Raw genomic sequence first — 17,012 nt, forward strand, 5'->3', positions numbered from 1 at the left:
TCAGGAATGAGGGGGGAGAATCAAATCAATGGTTGAAGTGGGAATCAAAGGCTGTTGTGGAGGGGAGGGGCCCACTCTGAATCATGTCAGGCAGGTCCAGAGCCCAGGAAAACCCAGAGGCAGACCCTGCTACTTCTTCCCTAGGGGTGGGAGACCAGCAGTGCCTCCTTTCCATCCAGAGGCCACTGTAGAGATGGCACGGGGGGAGGGGGGCTGCCAAACAGGTGGCACCTCACCTCGCCTCATGAATGGGCCAGCAATGTTGTTGAACTCCCATCAGCCCAGCAAGCATGACCAGGGGTGATGGGAGTTGTAGTTCTGCGACATCTGGAGGGACACAGGTTCCCAATACCTGCTGTAGACAATACTCAACAAGCCAGCGGTCTGACGCGACATGAGCAAAATACTGTATAAGGTCTGAAATGAATCTGCCTTGGTCACTGCAGTTACGCAGATGGGAAACTAAAGGACAGTAATTTATCTGTGGCCACCCAAGAAGTCCATGGCAGAGGTGGATGTTTAGCAGGACTTTCTTTGCAAAGAAGAAAAACAATCACACACAAATTGCATTTTCATCTCACATCATGCCTTGCCTTTGAGAAACCAGTCGGCTGACAACCTCCTTCCTCTATAAAGGTCACTGATACTCTTTCTGAATAAATACGAAGCCAAACAAATCTAAACCTGCAGTTAGAAACATTGCCAGAGGAAATAATGATTACAAAGGGGAAAGGGGGGGGGGAGAGAGGGAACAAATCCAGAACAGTTACTATTAAGCTTCTTAGCGAGACCTGAAAGAGAGACTAGAATACTTTCTGTCTTGCAGACTTTAGAGCAGTGGTCTTTAATCTTCCACAGAGGGCTGACTTTAGGGAGCTGTTAATAACATGTGTAAGGAATATATCCCCAAAGGGTGCAGATTCTTTTTCTGAGCAAACACAATTTAACGCTGCTGCTGAGGGACTGGGACCAAGTGATTACATTCCTGGAGGCTGCAAGTTCAAGTCTCGCTTAGAACCCGTTTTCATAGCCTGGCTTTTTGTCATGCCTTTGGGGAGCTTGCAAGTACAGAAGAGAATCAGAAGAGCCTGGCTGAATCAGCCCGGTGGCCATGTAGTCCAGGATCCTGTTCTCACAGCGGCCAACCCGATGCAAGGGCAGGCTGCGCAGGGTGTGGGAGAGGAGGCCACTGCTTCAGCAGTTGGCCTGGGCTTCTCTGAGCACCAAATTGACAAAGTAGGTCTGCTGAGATGGAAGGGAGGAGCTTTTTGCCTAAGGGCATGAGAGGAGCCTGCTGGTTCAGGGCAATGGCCCATCTAGTCCCGCATCCTGCTGCCAACAAGCAGGACCCGAGCACAACAGCACTCTTCCTTCCTGTGGTTACCAGCTACAGTGGTGCCTCGCAATACGAAATTAATTCGTTCTGCGAGTGCTGTCGTATAGTGAAAATTTCGTCTTGCGAAGCACCAACGGGGGAAGAGCAGTTTGACCAAAAAAACAATCGGAATTTTTTTCGTCTTGCGAGGCAAGCCCATTGACAAATTCGTCTTGCGAGACAGCCTTCCACTAGCGAATGCCTTTCGTCTAGCGAGTTTTTCATCTAGCGAGGCATTCGTCTAGCGGGGCACCACTGTACTGGTATTCAGAAGCATGGCTGCATCTACATTCAAAAACCCATTCAACAGGAGTAAAAGCCACACCGATAGCAGCACCGAGCTACTGTGGCTAAGTGCCAGTGATAGCCTTGTCACCCATAAATTTGTCTAATCCTCTTTTAAAGGCTTTCAAGTTGGTGTCCATCACTGCCTCTTGTGGAAGCAAGATCCACACTGCAACTTTTCCTCACAAGGGAGTTGCTCCACCCGCCTGATCATTTTGGTTGCCCGTTTCTGAATCATAGAGTTGGAAGAGACCACAAGGGCCATCCAGTCCAACCCCCTGCCAAGCAGGAAACACCATCAAAGCATTCCTGACAGATGGCTATCAAGCCTCCGCTTAAAGACCTCCAAAGAAGGAGACTCCACCACACTCCTTGGCAGCAAATTCCACTGTCGAACAGCTCTTACTGTCAGGAAGTTCTTCCTAATGTTTAGGTGAAATCTTCTTTCTTGTACTTTGAATCCATTGCCCCGTGTCCGCTTCTCTGGAGCAGCAGAAAACAACCTTTCTCCCTCCTCTATATGACATCCTTTTATATATTTGAACATGGCTATCATATCACCCCTTAACCTTCTCTTCTCCAGGCTAAACCAGTGTTTTTCAACCACTGTTCCGCGGCACACTAGTGTGCCGCGAGATGTTGCCTGGTGTGCCGTGGGAAAAATTGAAAAATTACTTTATATATAGTCAATATAGGCACAGAGTTAAATTTTTTAACATTTTCTAATGGTGGTGTGCCTCGTGATTTTTTTCATGAAACAAGTGTGCCTTTGCCCAAAAAAGGTTGAAAAACACTGGGCTAAACATACCCAGCTCCCTAAGCCGTTCCTCATAAGGCATTGTTTCCAGGCCTTTGACAATTTTGGTTGCCCTCCCTCTGGACACGTTCCAGCTTGTCAGTATCCTTCTTGAACTGTGGTGCCCAGAACTGGACACAGTATTCCAGGTGAGGTCTGACCAGAGCGGAATACAGTGGTACTATTACTTCCCTTGATCTAGATGCTATACTCCTATTGATGCAGCCCAGAATTGCATTGGCTTTTTTAGCTGCTGCATCACACTGTTGACTCATGTCAAGTTTATGGTCTACCAAGACTCCTAGATCCTTTTCACATGTACTGCTCTCAAGCCAGGTGTCACCCATCCTGTATTTGTGCCTTTCATTTTTTTTTTTGCCCAAGTGTAGTACTTTACATTTCTCCCTGTTAAAATTCATCTTGTTTGCTTTGGCCCAGTTCTCTAATCTGTTAAGGTCATTTTGAAGTGTGATCCTGTCCTCTGGGGTATTAGCCACCCCTCCCAATTTGGTGTCATCTGCAAACTTGATCAGGATGCCCTCAAGCCCATCATCCAAGTCATTGATAAAGATGTTGAATAAGACTGGGCCCAAGACAGAACCCTGTGGCACCCCACTAGTCACTTCTTTCCAGGATGAAGAGGAGCCATTAATGAGTACCCTTTTGGGTTCGTTCAGTCAGCCAGTTACAAATCCACTGAATGGTAGCATTGTCTTAATTTTTACAATTCTGCATGATGTGTGGACGGTATAAATCTAATACTAATGCACTGTTATTGCATCAATGGCATGTCACAAGCTATAACCACAGCCCCCACCCCACCCCAAAAGCCCTCCACATATGCATCAGTCTGGAGGGGGTGGCAGGAGGTCCTGCTGTTCAAAGGGAAAAGGAATCAGAAATCCTAGCAGGTAGATAGAAGATGTTGGGTGTGTCAAAGTATCTTTTTGGGTTCCTGCCTACATCAATCAGCCTAGGGGTGGGGTGGGAATGTAATTACAATTAAGCTTAGGAGAAAAGGAATGTGTGAGACCGGGAGGAACTAGGAAGGCATCAGTGACCAGATCAATTAAGGGCAGATACCAATTTGCATAATAATTCCATTATCTGCTAACAACAATGGACACCTAGGACATCTAATCGAGGGCTGTAATTTTAATTTAATGGGGGAAATCTAGTACAATTCCCAGAGTTTCTCCCCCCCCCCTTTCAATTAAATTAATGTGAAGGGCTTTAATCGGTCTTAAGTACAGGGTGTGATTAACCGAACAGCTGCATCAATTATACATATATATTTTATCAAAGCTCTGGCAAATGGACTTGCCCTGCAAAGCACCTTCTCCTCTGTGCAGACATACAGTTATAATTCTATTTAAACAGCAACTCTTGGTTCAAAGGAGGCCAAAACACTTCCCTTTGGGACTTTTAAGAAAGGAAAAGAAAAAAAAAGCTTCCTAGCTTTCCCCCCAGATAACTTAATAGTCTTAAAGAACAACAGGGAGACGAAGGAGCAGGAGGTACATTTTGGGCAGGATGGTTTTGCACCCACATGCCGCCACTCACTCTTGCTGGGTCCAAAGCTCCCTGCAGGAAAGAGAAAGGCAGAGGTTCCCTTTCCCGGCACTTGATACAGGAAGGCATCAAAAGCCACCATCCCCCCCGGCCACCACCCATTGGGGCAATGGTCCTCAAACCTTTTTCCTCCAGGCCACTTTCTCAGAATAAAAAAATTGCTAATGCCACGCCTACTTTTTTTTTTTTACTGAGAAATTGGAAAAACAAAAAATATTGATACACTGAGAAACAAAAATAACTTCTAGCGGTGCTCGATTTTGAAGGTATCGATCAATATTCTGCAAATAAATAAATAAAAGATTATACTATACTACGCTACACTGAATTGCTTAAACGTTTCTTTGTCCTTGAATGTTCCTGCCACACCCTTTGAGAACCATGCATTGGTCTTCACGCCAAATTCAGGCCTTGGCATGTTAACTAAAAGATGGCTGAAAGTACTTAGACGTTTCACCATTTGCAACCTTTTGGACTAATTTGTTGGGGGCATGGAAGGAAATAATTAAACACCACACACCTGCTCACAGCTGGACTTGCACTCATTTATCCAGCTATTAACTATTAACTTTGGGGGAATCCCAAGCGACTCAGAAGGGCTCATATAGGGGCAAATGAAGTTGTAGAAGAGGAGGAGGAGGAGGAGGAGGAGGAGGAGTTTGGATTTGATATCCTGCTTTATCACTACCTGAAGGAGTCACCTTTCCCTTCCTCCCCCACAACAAACACTCTGTGAGGTGAGTGGGGCTGAGAGACTTCAAAGAAGTGTGACTAGCCCAAGGTCACCCAGTAGCTGCATGTGGAGGAGCAGAGACGGGAACCTGGTTCACCAGATTACAAATCTACCACTCTTAACCACACCACCACACTGGCTCTCTAGGTTAGATGAAGGCTCTACACATAGCTGTCAACCCTCCCTACTGTTCCCCAGTGCTATATACATAGCTGTCAACCCTCCCTGCTGTTTCCCAATGCTATAAGGGAATACCAAGAAGTATCTGAAGAAGTGTGCATGCACACAAAAGCTCATACCAAGAACAAACTTAGTTGGTCTCTAAGGTGCTACCATAAAGAAGACTGATTGCCGAAGAATTGATGCTTTTGAATTATGGTGCTGGAGGAGACTCTTGAGAGTCCCATGAACTGCAAAAAAATCAAACTTATCCATCCTTAAAGAAATCAGCCCTGAGTGCTCACTGGAAGGACAGTTCCTGAAGTTGAGGCTCCAGTACTTTGGCCACCTCATGAGAAGAGAATACTCCCTGGAAAAGACCCTGATGCTGGGAAAGATGGAGGGCACAAGGAGAAGGGGACGACAGAGGATGAGATGGTTGGACAGTGTTCTCGAAGCGACTGGCATGACTTTGGCCAAACTGCGGGAGGCAGTGGAGGATAGGGGTGCCTGGCGTGCTCTGGTCCATGGGGTCACGAAGAGTCGGACACGACTGAACGACAACAACAACAACAAGGTGCTACTGGAAGGAATTTTTTTATTTTTACTTGTGAACAGGTTGGCTTTGGTGGCTCAGTGCGATTCAAAGTGCTGGTTGCTACGTACAAGGACCTGAACAGTTTGGGACCAGGGTACCTGAATGCTGCCTCCTCCTGCTTTGGCTTACATTTGTAGTGAATGGACTTGGTGTGCTATGATTTACTGGTTCTATGAACGCTCTTTGTTATTGTTTCATTAAGAACGTAGGAAGGGCCTACTGGGTGAGGCCAGTGGCCCATCTTGTCCAGCATCCTGTTCTCACATTGGCCAACCAGAGGCCTGTGGGAAACTCTCACAGGATGCCAGCACAGGAGCCCCCTCTCCTCTTGTGGCTTCCAGGAACTGGTATTCAGAAGCATGACTGTCTCCAGCTGTGGAAGCAGAGGCTAGCCATTGTGGCTAGTAACCATTGATATCCCTCCGCTCCAAATATTTGTCCTCTCTTTAAAGCCATCTAAGTTGGCCGGCACTGTTTCCCGTGGCAGCAAGTTCCATAGTTTAACTATGTGCTTCTAAAGTAGTACTCCATTTATACTGATATATAATTGATACTATCAGTACAGCCATACCTTGCATTTTCAAACAGAATGTATTCAGGAGGTCCGTTCGACTTCCAAAACGTTTGGAAACCGAGGCGCAGCTTCCGACTGCACAGGCACGTGGAAGCCACATCGGACATTCGACTTCCAAAAAATGTTTGAAAACCAGCTCACTTCCGGGTTCCGATCGTTCAGAAGCCAAAACGTATGAGTACCAAGGCGTTCAACAACCAAGGTATGACTGTACATTGATATAGTGTCCTAGTTTTTCCTCTGGGGCTCTTATTGGGACAAGGGTCTGCTTCTATAAATGAACATATTCCATAGAAGGAGATATGTGGAGAATTTACAGGTGAGTCAAGCACCTGGCAGCTATAAGGGAAACTACGTGACAACGCACCTTCCTGACATGCTCCTTAGAACTCCACTGCCTACTTGGTTCAGGAGACTTAGGCCTACTGCTTCCTTGCACAGTTCCAGGCTGGTCTTATTCTGCAAGGTGGTTCCCTCTGCTTTGTGGGATATCTTAGGGAGAAGAAAAGGCTAAGGAGTAAATCCGGAGCGGAGTCCCTAAGACGGTTGGATGGTGCCTTGTACGCTTCTTTCGCGCGATTCCTGCAGCCACATCGATGCCAAATGTATTGCTCTGCTTTCTTTTGGATCTCAATGAACGAGAGGGGGCTCTTGTCATCTAGGCAGCCCAGGACCCTCATTCACACTGCGCAGGCTTGGCATTGCTAACGCAACGGTTTTGACTTCACCCCCAGTGGTGCACTCCATTGTCCCTCAAGGCAGACGGGTGCCAACGGGGATGCCAGCTTCAATTGATCACGCAGCACAGTGCACATTCGCCATTTGAATGGCAGCGCCCATCAACTGGGAGGGAGGGCAGCCCCCTCAAATATTTTCTCAGGGCCCCCCAAAAAGGGACCTCGGCCCCTGGGAGTTGGCTCCTAGGGATGCCAACAACTTCCCATCGCACCCAGAGACCTAAGAAGAGGCTTCGTCCTGGGCTGCTTGGGAAAAGCCTGTGGAACACACAGCGCCCGCAGGACCTGGTACAATAGCGCGCCCGCGCCATCGAGGGGGTTGGGGGACGGAGAGACGCCTCGAACGTTCCACGCGCGGCGGTTGGCGACGGTTTGAACTTCCCCTCACGCGCCTTCGCCTCACACGGCGGGCCGCACCTGACGGCCTTGGTCCCGCCATGACTAAAGACAGCCCCTCAGGGGGCGGCGGAGGCCCCGCTCTGTCTGCGCGCCATTCCCCACGCAAGGCCCTCGGCGGCGCTCCTCCTGCCGCCGTGGGGAGCGGCGGCGGCGTCTCCAGCGGGGCGCCTCTCGGTCCTCCTCCCCCTCCACCGCCCTTTCCTCCTGGTGCGGGGCCGCCGCCTCCGCCCGCCTTCCACGAGGACCACCGCCGAGAGCTGGAGTCGCTTCGGGCGGAGCTGGAGGCGGAGCGGCTGCGCTCTCAGGAGTGCCGGCGCCGCTTCGCGCTGGAGTCGCGCGAGCTACGCGAGGCGGCCGAGCGCGAGCGGCAGCTGCTGACCGACCAGCTCCGCTCCAAGTGGGAGCAGCAGCGGGCGCGCGAGCTGCACCAGCTGCGCGAGGCCGGCGCCCGGCAGCGCGAGACCGAGATCCGGCAGCTGCTGCGCTGGAAGGAGGCGGAGCTGCGAGAGGCCCAGGAGCTGCTGCAGCGGGAGCGAGACGCCGCCATGCGACAGGCCCGGGACTTGCAGCGCCAGCTGGCCGAGGAGCTGGTCAGCCGAAGCAGCCGAGCTGGCGGAGGTGGAAGCAGCGCGGGTCTGAACGGCGAGTGCCGAGCCAAGCTGCAAGAAGTCCTGGGCAAGCTCCGCTGGGAGGTCGACGGCGACCAGGCCGCGCGCATCCGCCACCTCAAGGCCGAGCTGGAGCTGGAGAGGAGCCTCTTCCTCAAGTATATCCTGGAGCGCTTCGAGGGAGAGCATTCGCCGCTGGCGTCGTCGCACAAAGTCAGGCCGCCGCCTACGACACTGCCCAGCCATAGACCGGGCAAGAGCAGGCCCCGCTCCTTGGAGAGCCTCGTGGTCGCCTCCTGCGTCCCCGACAGCGGGACAGCCTCCAAGTCCCGCTCCCTGCACAGCAACCTGAGCCGATGCGAGCCTCACCCCCACCCCCACCATGCTCCACTGGAAGGAGGGGGCCAAGCGGGTGGCGGCTGTGCCCCACAGCCGGAGCCCCAGAAGGCTGCGGCCACCGCTGCTTCCTTGGGGAAAGATAAGGCCCCTCTGGAGGAAGGGGCAAAGGAAGAGGGGTCTGCGGACGCACCCCCAGAAGGGAAAACATGCGGCTCAGGGTCTGTGGGAGAAGGTGCTTCACTTCCGGCAGGCCTGCAGGGCCAGCAGCAAGACTGGCTGTCGGGAAGTGGCTACAACCAGCTGGTGAAGCAGAACACGGACCTCTTGGATGCCTTGGGGGCCCTCGAGCAGCGGTGCACCCACCTGAAGGAGGAGAACGCCCTGCTGAGGAAGAGCAGCTTCCCGGAGATGCAGGACAAAGTGAAGCGGCTGAAGAGGAAGAATGCGGAGCTGGCGGCCATCGCCAAGCGCCTGGAAGAGCGGGCCAAGAAGCTCCAGGAATCCGGCCTCAAGGTTGGTGGCACCCCAATCCCCTTAGCCTTGGCTTGCCCTGACACAGACCTGTACAAGAGCAGCTTTGCTCGGCAGCGGGTGAAGGACCTGAGCGAACAAACCAATGTTCTGCTGGCGAAGGACCAGCAGCTGGAAGCCTTGCAGAAGGAGTGCTGGGAGCTGCAGGCCAAACTGTCTTCAGGCACAGAGAATGCTTGTGTTTTCAACTTATCTAAGTTTGAGCGCTTGCTGCAAGAGTCTCAGAGAGAAGTGCTGAGGCTGCAAAGACAGATCATGCTCGGGAACATCAGAGAATCTTTTCAGCTCTCCAAAATGGCCTCTAGTGATCTTTCTTCGCCAGTTATCATCCCAGAAACATCAGCTGTGGGCACATGCTTAAAGGGCTTGCCTTTGCCAAAGGAGGTGCCAGAAACATTGGACACATTGGTGAAAGATGTGGAATCAGAAGCACCAGTTGTGGGGAACAGTGCTAAGAATGACGAAAGCAGCACTTTAAAATTGGGTTCGGATGCAGAGCATTCCTTGCAGACTTTGAAAAGGGAGCTGGCTGAAAAAGCCCAGGAGTGTGAAAACCTTCAACGTGAAGTGGAGGTGAAACAAAAGAGATGTGATTATTTGGAACTGCAGATCAATGCAGCATTGAGTGAAAAGGCCAAGGTTGCAGAGGAGAACTCTCAGCTGCATGAGAAGAACAAACAGATGGAAAAGATCCAGAGTGAAAATACTGAGATAAAGGTGAAGCTCGTGCAGGCAACTGATGACTACAGTTCTGCCATGCAGTTGACTAACGGACTAGAGATTAAAGTGGAGAGTTTGGAGCAAGTCATTAAGAACATGAAAGAGACGGCAGAAGGATGGCAACAGTTGGAATCTGAACATGAGAAAACTTTACTGGTGCTGCAAAAAAAAGAGGGAGAAATACAACAACTACATCAGATGCAGACAGAGATAAACAGAGAGCACGAGGAGGCAATACAGCTGCTTGAAGCTCAAGTGAAAGAGCTGGAAAACCAGTATCACAGTCAGACCAAACACTTTAATCTCCTGACTGAAGAACTTGAGCAAGTTAAGACATCTGGGCTCTTAGAATCAGAATTATCCCATGCAACTTGCAATTCCCAAGCAATAATTTGCCCAGGAAAATGGGAACAATGTACTGGCCACAGTCACCATTGCAATAAAAGCATCAGTGATGAAGACTCTGCATCTGTGGGTTCTTCTGGCTTGCCCAAAAAACCTAAAGCATTAGAATCCCAGTCAAACTCATCTGCATCCGAATCCATACAGAACAGCTCTAAATCTTGCCTAAATCCCGAAGAAGATACAGCAGGTGAAACAGAAGACCTAGAAACAGATAAAGTTTCTATAAGCCAACAGCTAGAAAATCAAGGCCCTTCAAAACTTTCTGTCTTTCTGGCACGCTATAGCTACGACCCTTTTCATGGCCCTAATAAGAACCCTGAAGCAGAACTTCCACTGACAGCTGGGGAATATGTTTATATTTATGGAGAAATGGATGAGGATGGTTTCTATGAAGGGGAATTGATGGATGGTAGGAGGGGACTGATCCCCTCAAACTTAGTTGAAGAAGTTTCAGGTAATGATCTAATAAGTTTTGCTCCTTCAGAGCCAAGTGATGTTTCTTATCATTCATACCGTGAAATAAGTTTCCCCTGCCAAAGTGCTAGTAGTGAAGACAAAAGCGACAGCCTTGATGAAGACATGTGTGTTAATCTGCTGTCTAACAGACTGGGAGGGGGGCTGTCTCATGACCAAGCAGCAGTACTTTGTCCCCAGAATCTGACTCTTATCAAACAGTTTGCTAGGTCCATCCTTATAGGCTGGGACCCACCACACATGCTAGATAGCCAAGGCAAAGTGTACAGCTATAACATTTATGTCAATGCAGAACTATGTCACAGTGTAAGGTGTGGCAGTCAAATGAAAGCAGTGATTGAGAACCTAGACTTAGACCTGCGTTCTTATCGCATCTCAGTTCAAAGTGTGACAGACAAAGGAAATTCCGATAAGATGCAATGCACTTTCCTTGTAGGAAACAGTTTCCATATTGCACCGGCGCTCCTGGAGCTTTGGAGCATCACTGCAACGTCAGCAAAAATTACTTGGTTGCCAAGCAACAGTAACTACACTCATGCAGTGTACCTTAATGAGATGGAATATGATGTCACAAAAGCAGGGGTATATTGGTATACTTTCCAGAATCTTAGACCCAGCACTCATTACACTGTAAAAGTGGAAGCACTGCCTCCTAAAGAAGTGTTGATGTTTCCTCAAGGGGATATGGAGCAGAAATCAGCAGCAATTAGGTTCACTACTCCACCAGCAGGACCACCTCATGCTCCCCTCGATGTCCAAGTACAACCTAGTTCTTCTGCAGAGTTCCTAGTTGTTAGCTGGTTGCCAGTAACAATTGATGCAGCGGGATCATCCAATGGAGTAAAAGTCACTGGCTATGCAATTTATATCAATGGACAGAAAGTCACAGAAGTTGCATCACCAACAGCTGGAAATATATCATTAGCAATGTCTCAGCTAAATATGTTCCAAGGGTCTTGGAAAGTCTCTGTGAGAACTATGTCCCCTTTTGGGGAATCTGAGGATTCTGTGCCAGCTTTAATTCCGTCCACTCATTTGGAAATTCCTAATTCTTTAATATCAAAGTTCTTTCCCCCCAATCATGCCTCTGAGATGACAGAGTTTGAAGATGGGCACATCTCTGCCACAACCAGTATGTCTTCATCTGTCTTCTCCCACATGTGCCTGGCTGGTGCAGACACCGATTTCACCATTCACTTCATGTCTGATTACAAAGAAGCAGCAGTTTCTGTGCCAGGGAATGTTTCTCAGAATCATATGATCTCTTCTGCACTGACAACTTCACACGATGCAGGAAATAAAGACAAGGGTGATTCTATTCTACACACGTCTGTTAGAAAGCACTCCTCAGAAAATGTTTTTCCTACATCAAAGTACGAAGGACCAGCCAGGTCCGCACTACCAGTATTTACTGGAGACACTGGAAGAGAAATTTCAGAAGATCATCCTCTGACTAAAACAACTGTAGGTAAAACTCAGCCAGACAACAGCAAGATCAAGGTCTATACAGTGGCCCAACATACCAATGCCAAAGATCCATCTTTTCAATGCCATATTGACATTATGGGTGCAACCTCTGTTTTTTCCACAGAGTTTGAACTGGAGAAGGGCAATTGCAGAGGTGCAGGAATGCACAACTTCTGTCTTCAGGAAGAGCCGGGTCATCTTTCTGAAAAGAACCACATAAAGAAGGTTAAGCAGTTATGCAAAGAACTCTCCAACTTGAGCGTGTCTGATGCTGAAATGAAGGAAGAGCAAATATCAAGAACTAAAAATTGGAAGACTCCTCTTGGTGACCATAACCATATTTCAGATCTTTCGGATATTGAGGAAGAGGAGAACCAGTTGTATAGGATGAATGTTTCTGGACGAGAAGATCCTAAACCACAGGAGACGCCAGTGTCACTTGTACAACTGGCAAAAGATAAAATTATAACCATGAGCCCCAGAACTGACCAAACAGTACCTAATTCAGGCCCTCAGAGCAGCTTTGTTTCAGGAGAAAGGGTTAATGATGACCCAACAAGGCTTTTTGTAGCACTTTTTGACTATGATCCCATAACTATGTCACCTAATTCTGACACAGCTGAGGAGGAGCTATCTTTTAAAGAGGGACAGATTCTGAAAGTGATTGGTCACCAAGATGCTGATGGCTTTTACCGAGGTGAATGTGAAGGAAAGAAAGGGTATATTCCCTGCAATTTGGTATCTGAAATGTACATTGAGAGTAAGGAAGTGAAAGAACATCTATTAAAGTCGAGTTACAGTAAAGATGAAAGCTTATGAGGAGGTTAGTGGCTCTAGACAGCATAATAATCAACAGATCTGACAGTATCTGTAGGCAGTAGGATAATAAAACTAAACACCTACCACCTAAGGCTTTGGGATTATAATATCCTAAGCACCCAAGAAAAGTCTTGCTGAATGTGGGTGAAAAATTAGCTGTCATATAAAATAGAGAATAGGGACACGGGTGGCACTGTGGTCTAAACCACTGAGCCTCTTGGGCTTGCCGATCAGAAGGTCAGCGGTTTGAATCCTTGCAATGGGGTAAGCCCCTGTTGCTTGGTCCCAGCTCCTGCCAACCTAGCAGTTCGAAAATATACCAAAAATGCAAGTAGATAAATAGGTACCACTTGGGCAGGAAGGTAAACGGCGTTTCTGTGCGCTGCTTTGGTTTCACCAGAAGCAGCTTAGTCATGCTGACCACATGATCTGGAAAAACTGCAGACAAATGCCGGCTGCCTCGGCCTGTAAAGCGAGATGAGCGCCGCAACCCCAGAGTCGTTTGCTATACTTTTGCACACAGATAAGGGAGACACTTAATAAAAAGGCACCATAGATGTCTGGAAGCTGTTCCTTCTGAACAAAAAGATAGACTTGTTAGCCATTTGAAAACCCTAGAACAGTGATGGCGAACCTATGGCACGCGTGCCAGATCTGGCACGCAGAGCCCTCACTGCTGGCACGCGCACCATCGGCCCATCCGTGCTGTTGTTATTGTTTTTTCCCCAGGCTTGCGTCTGCGGTTGAAACCTTGAACTTTTTGTGTGTGTGTGTGTTCGGTGATTGATCACCCCCCCCCCGCGCCGCTGGCAGTCAATTGGCCGCCAAGCGGCCCAATCCCAGGGGCTCCCGCTGGGCCCCCACAGCAGCAGCAGCAGCGGCGGCAGGGCCCAGCGCATCGCGCCCCGCCGCCATCCCTTCGGCCGTCACGCAGCCCAATCCTGGGGCTCCCGCAGCCTGCCATGGTAAAGAAAAGGCCGCGGCGCAGCCAATGCAGAGCCTCCCGCTGCCGTCCCAGGCCCAGCGGGAGGCCCGACGACGAGCGGTGGCGGCGGCAGGGCCCAGCGCCCTCAAACGCCGCCGCCGAAACACACGAGAAAGGCCGCGGCGCGGCCGATGCTGGGCTCCTTCCCCCGCACTCCCGGGCCTAGGGGAGGTCCGCGGCAAAAGAAAAGGCCGTCGCACGGCCGATGCAGAGCCTCCCGCTGCCCTCCCGGGCCCAGCGGGAGACCCGACGACACCTGGAAAAAGGCCGCGGTGTGGCCGATGCTGGGCTCCCTCCCCTGCCCTCCCGGGCCTAGGGGAGGCCCGCAGCAAAAAGAAAAGGCTGCAGTGCAGCCGATGCAGAGCCTCCCGCTACCCGACGGGCCCAGCGGGAGGCCCCCAGCGGGAAGCCCCACAATGAGCAGGGTGGTGGCAGGGCCCTGCGCCCTCACACACCGCTGCCGACCGTGGGAGCTCACGACGCCCTCCCGCCTAACGAAACCACCACTTACTTGGATTCCTGGAGACCTCCTGGATCCTGGATGCTAACCCTAATTCTAGCGAAGGTATTATTTGTCATTTATTTCTGTTCTCCCCCCCAAAAAAAGCTCAGCAGCTTCGGGGCGCCCCCCCAAAGCAAAGCAACTTTTGTGCGACCACCCCCAAAAAAGCTCCAAAACTTTGGTCGGCAGTTCCCAAAAAAAGCTCAACAAGTTTGGGCACTTTGTGATAAATAAGTGGGTTTTGGTTTACAGTTTGGGCACTCGGTCTCTAAAAGGTTCGCCACCACTGCCCTAGAAGATGAGCAATAGACATAAAAAGTTTTTAAAATTGTATAGCAAGAGAACAACATTAGAACAATATTTTCAGTGTCAGATGCCCAAGAAGCATTTGAGGTGGGTGTAGTTCCAAGATGACAGCATCTCTGTTGTTACAGAATGGACAGTATCAATACCTCCCTACTAAGCAAACTTACAGTATAATTCTAAACGTGTTTATGTGAAACCAAGTCTTTCCGTATTCACTGTGGCATAGACACAGGAGTCAGGCTTATTGACTTCAGTAGAACTTCTATAATAACATTCTGTAAGATGTCTGCGTTTTGTAGAATTCCAACTACTTTACATTGCACTGAGCAGAGTCCACATTTTAGCTGCAGTCATAAAACAAACGCTTCGCCTGAATAGTGATTGATGGCAAATTTTACTCCAGTAAGTGACTCACTGAAGATGTGTCCATATCCCACATGGGAAAATTTCCCCAAGCAGCAGCTACTTGATTCCTGATGCTTAGGGGCATAATTTGTTTTAGTTCACAACTGGAACAAATACCATGTCAGTGATCAAGTGAGTCTTTTTGTGGGTGTGCCCAGGAGCTGCATGCATGTACCAATAGCAGACTTGAGTTGAGTGATGATGAGGAAAAGAGCAGAAGCAACTCTGGAATATATGTTTTCTTACCCACTTCCTCTCGCTTCTGACTTGAGTTTTTTTCCTAGCCACTCAAGCAGACTTCAGGGGGCCATGGGTGCTTCAGCACCCACAATTATATATTTGTGGGACTGGGCCCCCACAAAGTCAATGAGCAAAGTTTGAAGCCTTTCATTGCGGGCACCCACAATCTTCAGCGTGAGATGGCACCTATGTTCCTAGCCAAAACCAACTCTTGATATATAGAATGCAGTTGCAAAGTTGCTTGTCCTTTAATACTAAAGCATTTTGTTCTTGCGTTCAAACTTTCTAACTTCAGATTGGAATGTTGAACTTGCACATGTGTTTGAGGAAAAATGAGTTGTTACTTTTCAAGTTAATGCTAGCTTTTCAGCATAGGTGTTTGTTGGTGCTAAGAGCTTTGAGTTAAGGCCTTGTGCCCCAGAAGCTTTTAGAAATAGTAATGACAATATATTAAATTAATGAGACATTTGCATGGATTTATACTTAAGTCTAGCTCTTAATTTTAGAACAGTTGTTGATGCCAACCAAAGAAAGTTACTTCCAGGATTGGCTTCGCTTTGCATTCCATCTTATTTGTATTTTCCTTTTTCGTTTATGTGTTTGAAGTGGCAGAACCATTTTATGTTTTTACTTTACTCTTCTACACCTCTTACTCTGCAGAGTTCTTAATTGTGCTTTTGTGTAATTTAGGCTATAGCTACTGGATTGAGGAGAGAGTGATGCTGCTATTCGGATCGAAGCCATATTGACGACGGATTTGGGAGCTACCTTTGAATACATTTCCTATTGTTGTACTAAAACTTATTTATTAAAATATTTGCAAAATTTGTACCTTACAATCATCGACATTGCATTTTCATTTTGTCTTTAATCAGCAAAAGTATTGCCATTTTTTGAGCTGTAAAGGTGGTATCTGTGGCAAAAAGTACAGGGATTTATTTAAAGAACAAAAATTTAAAAAAATGTGTGTGTGTGTGTGTGTGTGTGTGTATCACATCACGCTCAACTTGTAGCAGCAGATCCCATGAGTGGAAAGCAGCCTTTCCACAGATGAGCATTCTTCAATCTAAATACAGCAGCATAATCAGAATGCAGGATCTGAATTTATTTATTTATAATATTTATACTCCAGCCAAGATTGGCTCTGGGAATGGAGGAGAAATTCCCTTCTGATCACCATTAAAGGGGAATTTGCTTAGCTCACACTTCAAATTCTGCAAACCAAAGTGCAGCTATTATTCAAAAGCCACACTTCTCTGAGTTATGAAATGCAGTTCTCTAGCCAAGTCATGTTTACCATAACCAAAAGGGGGGGGGGGAGTATTTATTTGGGTAAAATGGTTATAAAATGCATACTGTATATTCTGGTGTATAAGACTACTTTTAATCCAGGAAAATCTTCTCAAAAGTCGGGTGTCGTCTTATACACCAGGTGGAGAATCTGCGGTCGAGTATATCTCAAACTCTATATTTTAACTGGAAAAGTTGGGGGTTGTCTTATATGCCCAGTCTTATACGCCAGAAAATACGGTATGTTGATGAAAATAATATACAAAAAAGCATTATACTAGGGAATTTTGCTTGCAAAAATGTATAATTGGGGGAGAATGTATGTATTAGGTTAAATCCACACTAAATTGCTTATGAATTTTCATGAGGACTTTTTGAAAAAGAATTGCAAACTGATGTGGAAATAGGTAGAACTAAACTTAATATAGGAAAGATGATTCGCCAGAATGAACAGAGTCACCCATTGACAGTCACCCACCACTTGGCTCCCATGCATGTAAGAACAAATAACTAAAAGGGGTGTGTGTGTGATCCAAGTAATCAAATAAAGTATCTGATAAATCATAGAAAACGTGTCTGTTTTACATATGGGAAGCACTGAGTCCGAGAACAGTTGAAAGTACTAGTACAGTCATCCCAGAGTATGGACTGCAGGCAACCATGAACAGTAGCCACCCTGTCTTCTGGGAACCC

The 17,012-nt window shown here is 48.1% G+C and overlaps 1 protein-coding gene across 1 annotated transcript; it reads left to right on the forward strand.

Annotated features, from left to right (window-relative positions):
- The first annotated feature begins 7,266 nt into the window (after positions 1–7,266).
- LOC117039096 (peripheral-type benzodiazepine receptor-associated protein 1-like) lies at positions 7,267–13,996 on the forward strand. Its single transcript, XM_033136130.1, has 2 exons — positions 7,267–11,614; positions 13,458–13,996. The coding sequence occupies exons 1-2, from the start codon at positions 7,267–7,269 to the stop codon at positions 13,994–13,996; spliced, it is 4,887 nt and encodes a 1,628-aa protein (XP_032992021.1).
- The last annotated feature ends 3,016 nt before the right edge of the window (positions 13,997–17,012 follow it).

Source organism: Lacerta agilis, chromosome 17 (genome assembly GCF_009819535.1).
Source record: "Lacerta agilis isolate rLacAgi1 chromosome 17, rLacAgi1.pri, whole genome shotgun sequence".
Lineage (NCBI taxonomy): Eukaryota > Metazoa > Chordata > Lepidosauria > Squamata > Lacertidae > Lacerta > Lacerta agilis.